The sequence below is a fragment of the Clytia hemisphaerica genome, unplaced genomic scaffold (assembly GCF_902728285.1).
Source record: "Clytia hemisphaerica strain Z4C2 unplaced genomic scaffold, Clytia hemisphaerica genome assembly, whole genome shotgun sequence".
Lineage (NCBI taxonomy): Eukaryota > Metazoa > Cnidaria > Hydrozoa > Leptothecata > Clytiidae > Clytia > Clytia hemisphaerica.
Window position 1 is genome coordinate 272061 of NW_027104374.1, and position 9298 is coordinate 281358.

The window sequence follows — 9298 nt, forward strand, 5'->3', positions numbered from 1 at the left end:
CTGTCAAATGTCTACTTTTAGTGGATAAAATTTCCCCAATATACTAATTTTGAATTTTTCTCGTGAATATTGAATTTCGGGAAGATGGCTGAAATAAATTAATCTACGCAAAATTTAGTCCAATTACTGTCCAGTTACATTCTCATTCATTCAGTCTATCCTAGATTAGGATTCAACTTGGTGACAAAATGATATCTTTATCGAATGGTTCATTGGAGCATCTTCTTCAGCGTATCATACCGACATCCATGAATGAGGTTTTCTATTTTGTTAATTCTCATAACATTTTTTCGTTTCCTCCGGTACTCCTGAACCTATGTATTGTAAGTGTTAGTGTGCTTGTACCAGCTGACCAAACTTTTATGTCAACATTTCTTTAATCAGTTTTAGGCATTTAAAAAAAACTTTGATTGCTGTTTGATAATACCTACTCGTATTCTTGTATTTTTTAGCCTCCCTCAACTCAAAGGAAAGAATATATTTGCTTCGTGAAAAAATCTCCCTTTACTCGTATTCATTTTGATGCACCCGTTAAATTGCAGACGGTTTGTCTTGCTTATTATTGTTTTAAATTTGGTTTGCCAGAATATGAGAACATATCATTGAGAGGGTATCGTTCTACCAAAAACATGTATTGTGTTTTGTTTTGATGTCGCTTATCAGGAGGATAGGTATGAAATGAAAAAAATCTTTGATTTTGTTGTTGCTGAACTTTTACCAAGCCTGGCTGGACAAGCTTGATAACTGGTTATTTTGACTTCTCTTCTTGCTTTCAGATGACAGAAGATGCACCAGAATGCACAAGATGTGTACAAAGAGAAAGAAGATATGAACTGGTAAGTTGCGTGTACATTTTTTGCAATTTTGACTTCTTTTTGAAGTTTGAAAATCCAGGAGACTTCAAAATTATAATCAATTGATTGCAAGACTTGCATTTTTAACCCTTAAAGTCTTATTTTAAAGTCAAAGAACAAAATTTTAAGTGGATAAAAGTAGTATTTCCTGTCATTTCTAATTAGAATTTTTCCTTTTAACCCTTTAACTACCGTGGCATTTTTTTACACCCTCGACCTATTTACCAATGTCGGCATATTATGCTGACATAGGCAAAAGGTAGTGGTTTTCACTTCATTTTCTGAATAATATATGAAGTATCAGCCAGGGACTATAATTTTGAGTTGAACATTGTAGAATAGTCATTTTTCAACATAGAAAAGTTTTTAACTATTAATTTTCTTTCATTTCAAACCATCTAAAGTCTATTCACGATTAGACAGGAGAACCGTCGTGTGTTTTTTTATAATTTGATGTAAACAAGACGGGTTCGAGCTGTGAGTCCAATATTGGACTCACATTTTTTACAGTGGGAAATTCAAATTTAGCGCTGTCCTCACTTACTAAAATAAAAACCAAATTTCGAAAGTTGCGCTTTCTCTAAGAAAGTGTGACCAGTAAAAGAATAACAAAGTTTGATTGGCTATGTTTTCAACCGTTATTAGGATCTGGGAAATTCAAACTCTCAGCCCGTACCATGATATACATTTCGCCATCAGTTTATCAAAGAAGAAATCATAGCATGGATTCCCAGGCTAATTCACGATAAGTGTGCACTCTTTTTTTCTTTTACCTATAACTTTTGAAGGAATTCTTCAATCTTTATAAATTTGGTATCATTGGAAAGATATTAGTGAGTGGAACAATTTGAAATAAAAAAATCTTTAAAAAGATTCTAAAAATGAAGATGAAAATGAAGAAGAAAAGAATGAAGATCTTGTAGAAAAGTGCTATAACTTTCATTTTCATTGGAGAGATTCTTTGATCTTAGGAGGTCATCACTGTGAAGAAATTTCATTATAATATTAATTAAGTATAAAGTTATGATACAAAGTTAATAAGTGATTAACCCCCAAAAACAGCAGAAAACAGCGTTTATAGACGTCAATCAGCTTAACTTTGTTTGATATATTTTTACTGAATGATTATTTATGAGAAATTTTTTCACAGCGATGACGTTCGATAATCAAGGATTCACTTCAGTGAAAATGATAGTTAAAGCACTTTTCTACAAGATCTTCATTTTTTTCTTCTTCATTTTCATCTTCATTTCAAATTGTTCCACTCACTATCTTTCCAATGATACCATATTCATAAAGATTGAAGAGCTCCTTCAAAAGTTATAGGTAAAAGAAAAAAGAGTGCACACTTATCGTGAATAGACTTTAATGCAAAATCTTTGTAGACGTGTTAAATTTTGCGGCAAAGAAATTTCACATGTCGGTATATGCCGACAATGGCAAGGAAATAAAAAATGCTCATGTCGGCATATGCCGACATCGGCACGGAAAGGGTTAATACGCGAGCTTGTATTGTAAATTTAGCAAATTTTAGACCTCCAGGAACTATTTTCTTGGAAGTATGCGTTCGCCTAACGAAGGTAAATTGTTGATTCTGAACAATGCTAAGCATCCGGTTGGTTGTGATATTTCAAAAATTACTTTAATTTTAGATTCAAAGAGCAAAAGAAGAGAAGTATTTGAAGTTACCTAAAGTGGCTTGTCACTTATGTACACAACAATTGACGTCCCTCCCTTCATCCACTGAAACATGCAAATCAAGTGATGACCCTTCATCCACACTCTCCAACTCGGTTGTTAATGATAACACCAACGACAAGCAATTCATCAAGCAAAGGAGAAGATATTCTACCGGAAATTTAGACAAATGTCTTGATATCAACGGTCACGCTTTGGAGTGTATAGAGAGATCATTCGTCGGAGATTTAACAGAACAACATCGACAAAAACGACCTAGTCATCAGCAGCTGAGACTCGATTCTGACCTCTTGAAGGAAAGGCTGACTCAACTACGTCTTTCAGTCAAATGTAAAAGAATTCATGATTCTGGTGGTCGACGTGTAAACAGGAGAGCATACGGTGATCCTTTCCCAATCACATCCACTGAAATATATCCTTTCTCAGAAGCCAAATCCTGGGCGCATGGAGCCAGCAAACCTTTAACACCGATCGAAAAAGCTAGGTTAGTCAACGAGTTAACTTATCAAGAGCTACAAGATATAGCTTTTACGATGCTTGAAGGACGTAAAGAAGAGCTAGACTCACCAGATTGCCCACCTCCAAGTAGGAGAGTTTCGTTAGAGAACACTCCACCCGATGTGGTTTCTCATGAAAGAGAAAAGCAAAGGTTTTCAAGACGGAGATCCAAGAAACTTAATAAAAGATGTCAGCTCATAGGAGATGAAGAAGAAGATGAGCAGGCCGTTGAACTGTTGTTAGTTCTTCGATGTTTTTTGAAAATGTCTACCAGTGAGGAACCGTTGAAACGTGTTTTAAAAGCCATGGAAATGTTTTTGTGTGGTGATTCTTCTATTGTCGACAATTTTGTTCAACGGTACCACAACAAAGATGGTATCGGTGCTCATTCGTTGAAAACGAACAACATTTTACGAGAAATTGTTTTGGAGTTGCTACACGAGTTTGAGAAGAATCCAATCAAATCGATCCACGCTTTAATGTCGCAATTCTTGGCAAAATTGAGAGTCGTGAACCAGAAACTGAAGAATATTTTTGATTCAGATTTAAATGTAAAGGACAGTAGATATTTACTGAAATCAGGATTCACTAAGTCAGAAATTGAAAATCTAGAAGAAAGCGTTGATTGTCATTTAGGTTCCGAGGTTGTATCACGAGCGAAGAATAGAAAAGTGAAGAAAGACGTTAAAAAACCCATTGAACCACTTCCTGACCTTTTGAGAAACCATGTTTTACCACATACGGAGGAGATCTGGAACCGAATACAATTTGTTGGTCGAATGAATGCTGCAACCTCATTGGATAATACATTATCACGTGAACAGGAGCAGACGAGGAATGGTGACATATCATCTGACAGCTCAAGTGTAGATGATGAGATTAACAAAAGGGGTCTTAATAATGGTAAATTTTGATGTTCATGCTTGTAAAATCAAAAAATCTCGAAATTCTCGCATATCTTATCAGAAGAATAACTAAAAATCGCCTGTGGTCAGGATGTTTTCAAAAATTTCCACCGAACACTCTATTTTTCATCAAGGAACATCATAGGATTCGGCTCAACGTGAAATTCATATTTTGTCAATGATAGTTTCCTTTCGAATGTGGTTTAGAATAACCATAATATTTTCAGTTTTATTTTTCTCTTATCTTACAGACATACACCGAAGGAACTCTCTCACAAACTTCGGAAGTAGACAGAACGACAGAATGGATACAGAAAGGTTTAAAAATTATTACCCTGTAAGTTTTAATTCCATTGAAAATATCGCTGAATATTTTTGTTCTAATAAGTGTCATGGGTATGGGCCTCAGTAAGAGGTTTTTTTTCTGTGACAGGGATATTAAAAATGGTATTCTTCATATCATTCTTTTCGGTGTCGGCCGGGTCTTTCCTTTCCACAAAAACCAGCTTTTTAGCCTAAAAGGGGATGCTTTATTTTTTAAATCAATTTCTATCCTCCACAGATCACTGATGACAAGGAAACGGAAGAAGAGTTCTACGTCGAAGAACTTGTAGAAAACCATCAGTACGTAATGATATTGAAACAGATTTTTAATGCCTTCCTGATAGTTTTTGGAACCCTTGACAATTGCTCAAAGCATTTATAATTCTCTCCTATTTTCTAGCTTATTTATCTAACATAATACGTCGGAAATCTCTAGCATCTAATGGTATTTTTGGCATGATTCTCCGTCCAATATAATAGCATACATCGGTATGAAAAGGATTTTCAACTATCTGTCAGAAATCCCTTTAAATAGCACTCACAATTTTTCTAGACATTTTAAATGCTAATTTTTATGAGCTTAACCCTTTAAGTACCAATGACGAGTATACTAGACATGATGCCCAGTTTGAGTTAGAAATCGTCATTTTTGGTTTAACTCATAGGAATTGGATTGGGTTTCATGGTCAAGCAAAAAAAAATCAAAAGTGAGTCTTTCCAGCGAGATTTTAAGTCAAAAAGTCAAAAAAAAATGCAAAAATTTGACAAAATACATTTTTTTTAGATTTTGATCGTTTTTTGACCATTTTTGGTCTACGATTGATCCAAGAACCTCCAAAATATTGACCCTGTTTTACTTGATTCTGTCCTCTAGCGAATTAATTTGAAGTTTTACTACTGGGCACTTTTCTATCATTCAGGCAGATCCTTCTAACTCCTTCTAGATCCGGAGCGATTTTCTTTAAAAAACTTAGAAAAAAATGACTGTGGTACATAAAGGGTTAAGATCTGGAGTCTCAAAAGTTCTGTTGTTCAATTATAACTACGTGCAAAGCCTATTTTACAATCGAAATGAATCATGGATAGTAAGAACTGTTTGTGCCCCCATAACAGCTTCCTGTTGGTTAGACGCAAAGCATCTAAAATTTTAGTCGTTATGAGAGTGCAGTGGTCCTGATTACCCATGAATCATTGCGACCGTGAAATGACCTATGCTATGCTATCCCGGGGGGGGTACTAGGTTTGCGAGGTGACGGGTATGTCCGAGCCGAAAATCGAAAATCGACCCTTTGAGAGACAAAATTTTGGTGATTTTGGGACCCTTTGAGAGACTTTTTCCTAAATTTTGGTCCATTTTTTCCAAATTTTGGTTTGATTTTCACCAAATTTTGGTCAAAATTCTTGGAAATCGTGACCCTTTGAGAGAGAAATTTTTGATTTTTGTGATTTTGGGACCCTTTCAGAGACTAACTTTAGAATTTGTACCCCTTTGAGAGACTTTTGAGGAATGGAAAAAGGTACCCTTATGGCTCGCACATACCCGGCACCCATTTTGCCTAAGTACCCCCCCCCCCCCCCGGGTATGCTATCAAAGTAGCTGGTGTTTTTTTACCATCGTTCAACAGTGTTAATATCTACTTTGAATGTTCTTACCTTCCAGCCCGATGACGGTCGAATCATTTGAGAATATGGAAAATGAGGAAGATTTATTTGATGCACTTTCGACGATTTCTCTTCAACATGTCCAAGTAGATGAGGTAAGGTTCACTTAAAGTTCATAATCTGTAAACCCGCTTGCAATGACGTGATTGAAAACTTTCTAAATTTTAAATTCCTGTCGTCGTGTTTTACAAAATTCAGAAAAAATGCTCCTCAAAACTTTATATTAACGTCAGAAATAAATTGGCACTTTATGTGTACCAGCAAGCTAAAATCTTGAGTATCAATCTCACAGATAACCCGATCAATCTCTGAACAATTTTAATTTCTTAAACTTTAAGAATAATTGAGTATATGAGATCGTAATGATATTGTAATGTAAATGTATGATTAAACAATGATAAGATTCTAAATCGTTTGCCATTGGATCTCCTTCAGGTAGAATCGCCAGAAGTGTTCGAAGATTCTGTCATTCTGCAACAACAAGAAGAAAATTCGGACAAAATAAAGAGAGATAAATCCAGACTGAAACCTCCACGCTTAAATCTGGTGAAAATCAAACAATTGGCCAATAAAGCAAGACAGCGAGCAAAAGCCACCAAAGAAAAGACTCAAAGGTAAGGGTAAATATCTTGAAAAAGATTCGAATTACAGAAATAAGCTGAGGGGACCAATATTTTATTTCGAATTACAGAAAGATTTGAATTAGAGAGAGTTGACTGTAGAGAGTGGACTGTAGACGACAGTTTATATTAAAATTTCCCAATTCTTCAATCTACCCAGAACCACTTGCACTGTTTTTGATTTATTTTTACTGGTGGATTATCAGAATAAAGAAAGCGAGCTAAGAGAGTGGTTTCGAGATTGCCTTTTCTACTAATTCTAAACTCAGGTTTATTTCGGTGCGGATACTCGACACATTATTCGGAATAAAGGAATTGCGAAAACAAAGTATAGGATATTTGTGAATCCATGTTAAGGCTGAGGTAAACGATTCCAGCATTCCATCCAACCTTCCATTTTCTCTCTGTTGCATGGAATGTTGGCCTTTACGAAATTGCTTTTAAACCAAGGTTTCTTCTTTTACAGTGAAATAGAAAGGCCAAAACATACTGAAGAACGCCCCCATGACAAACGATTAAAGCGAAGAGGGAAAGAAGCGAATATCTTGTTAAGTGGCCAAATGAAAATAAAGGTTGATTCGTCCAAATCACGTGATCACTCCAGCCCTTCTTGGCTGACAGATGTGGATCTTGAATCATGTAAGTTCTTTCTGAGTTTTAACGGTCGGAAAATTTTGATGAAACTCTTGGAAATGAAATAAAGCCACTTATTCCCCATCTGAAACAAGTGACTCACCAAATGCAGGATTGAAAGTAAAATCCTTCGCTAGTTTTTTGTTTTTTTTCTGCGTGAATACGAAGAAATCGCTAGATTTAATCCGGCATTCCAAGAGCGACGCAAATATTTTAAGGCTTCACTTTTTTCTTGCTTAAGAATGGTTGAAGATTCCTCTTTATCCCTTCGGGCTATAAACTCAATGGGTTAGATGGTGGGGCAGAGTAAAGCTTTATTGCTAAAGTTACCAGATGGTCCATTCAAACTACATAATCACACTGCGTTTTAAGATTAACTGCAACACTTTTAGAGTGATCATTCAAAGACTTTTCTTGTTTCCAAAGTTCTGAATTACGGTGAAGGCTCACAAGACACTTCCAGTTATTATAAAATTTGTGAACTGAAACTGTCTAGGCTCAATAGCCCAGAAGGCTCAACTGACACTACGCACTTCTGAAAAGAAATTTACAAGCAAGCAAAAAATACTCAAGAGTGAAAATTCTCAAATATGATGTTCATGAAAATTATTTTTCAGTATTGGGACATTTAGGCCGAGTTATAGGAACGAGTTATGGTTTACGAGGTCGCGATTTTGGAACTATTATTACCGAGTGATTACTTAGTCAGTAAATTTTTTGTCAGAAATGTGCAGTGTCTATTTTGAGCCTTTCTGGGCTGTTGACCCCAGGACAGTTCCAGTTCTTATAAATTTGTGAACTGGAAGTGTGCCAGAGCTGGAAGTATGCCGTGAGCCTTAGCGGTCACCTTACTGAATAACTGATTACTAATTGTTTTAATTTACAGTGGAACGTTCAAAGCGCGTCGAAGCCTATTTTCAAATGAACCCAAAATTATATGAAGAAATTGTTGAAAGCCTATTAAAGTAAGATATCACTAAAATTGATAGATTGTATTTCATTTACTGTTACCATAATGGGATAAAATTTCGCAGGGATTAAATTTCGCGGTTGGGCCTATCTGCGAAATTCAAAAATTTCGCGGGGACTTTATTTCGCGGGCGGCACTATTGGGTGGCACTATTTTCACGATTTTATCTATTTTATCTTTATACTGTCAAATCATGCATATTGGTTGTTGAAATACCCATTATTTGCACTTTTTTGACGCAAGTAACCATTCAAAAAGTTTATTTGACATATTTTGTTGGAAAAATCTCGATTATTTAAATTTTAATAAACGGGGAGGGGGCCTAATTGCCGGGCGGGGTTGGAAATTGTACTTCTGAAAACCCAAAAATAAGGTAAATATAAGCTAAAATCAGACTATTTAGAGCAAAATAAGGGGCCTTATCTTTGACAGCCGAAAATTTTCAAAAAATTAACAAGCGGGGGGGGGGGTGTTTATTTGGAACCTAAGGGTAATAAACTTCAAACGAAGGAAACTTCGTGAATGGGTTTTTCTGCCAAAGAAAGTTTACATCAGTCGAGTTTAAAACTTTGGGACCCTAACGCGGCAATTTTTTCTAGTTATTATCATTACCTACTATAGACTTTGTATATATTTTTTTCCCGCGTTTATATTACCGCAATTACGGACGATGATATTGTCTACTCTTCGTTGTTTTATTTACCACAGACAATCAACATCGCTCTATGGAGGTGTGACTGGCAAAGTGGATCGAAGAGCTGCTCAAGGTATCGTACCGTTCGTTTTTTTCGAAACTTTTTTTTGATTTGAGTGAATTGTCCATCTCAATCTCGTACCCAGAGCCACTTGATTTTACTTAGGGCATGATATAATCAAAACCTTTTGCATGCACTCTCAGAATCGTAAAAAGGAGAACTAAGGGACTAGGTTCGAGTTTGGACTCATCTCTGCAACAATAAAGCTATTCCAAACTAAGCTGCTACCTCACTCCTCATGCTTCCTGCGGTTCAGACTATTCCAAACCTACCACTACAATCTCTTCACTACGTCCGTATATCAGAGTTTTATTTTAAGCAATGTCACATTTCAAGAATGTTTTCTTTGTATTTCTATAGTGACGAATATTGATATATT

At 35.8% G+C, this 9298-nt stretch overlaps 1 protein-coding gene across 1 annotated transcript; it reads left to right on the forward strand.

Annotated features, from left to right (window-relative positions):
• Positions 1-63: 63 nt before the first annotated feature.
• LOC136818771 (uncharacterized) lies at positions 64-9292 on the forward strand. Its single transcript, XM_067075010.1, has 12 exons — positions 64-257; positions 453-545; positions 777-836; positions 2507-3953; positions 4207-4292; positions 4518-4579; positions 5940-6036; positions 6377-6555; positions 7028-7200; positions 8081-8159; positions 8873-8941; positions 9280-9292. Exons 1-12 carry the CDS (start codon positions 189-191, stop codon positions 9290-9292), a joined length of 2427 nt encoding a protein of 808 aa, XP_066931111.1. The 5' UTR covers positions 64-188.
• The last annotated feature ends 6 nt before the right edge of the window (positions 9293-9298 follow it).

Coding starts and splice junctions, on each gene's coding strand:
- LOC136818771 (XM_067075010.1), top strand. CDS start 189: ATGATATCTTTATCGAATGGTTCATTGGAGCATCTTCTTCAGCGTATC. Junction 3,954..4,206: donor CAAAAGGGGTCTTAATAATG/GTAAATTTTGAT, acceptor CTTATCTTACAG/ACATACACCGAAGGAACTCT. Junction 6,556..7,027: donor ACCAAAGAAAAGACTCAAAG/GTAAGGGTAAAT, acceptor CTTCTTTTACAG/TGAAATAGAAAGGCCAAAAC.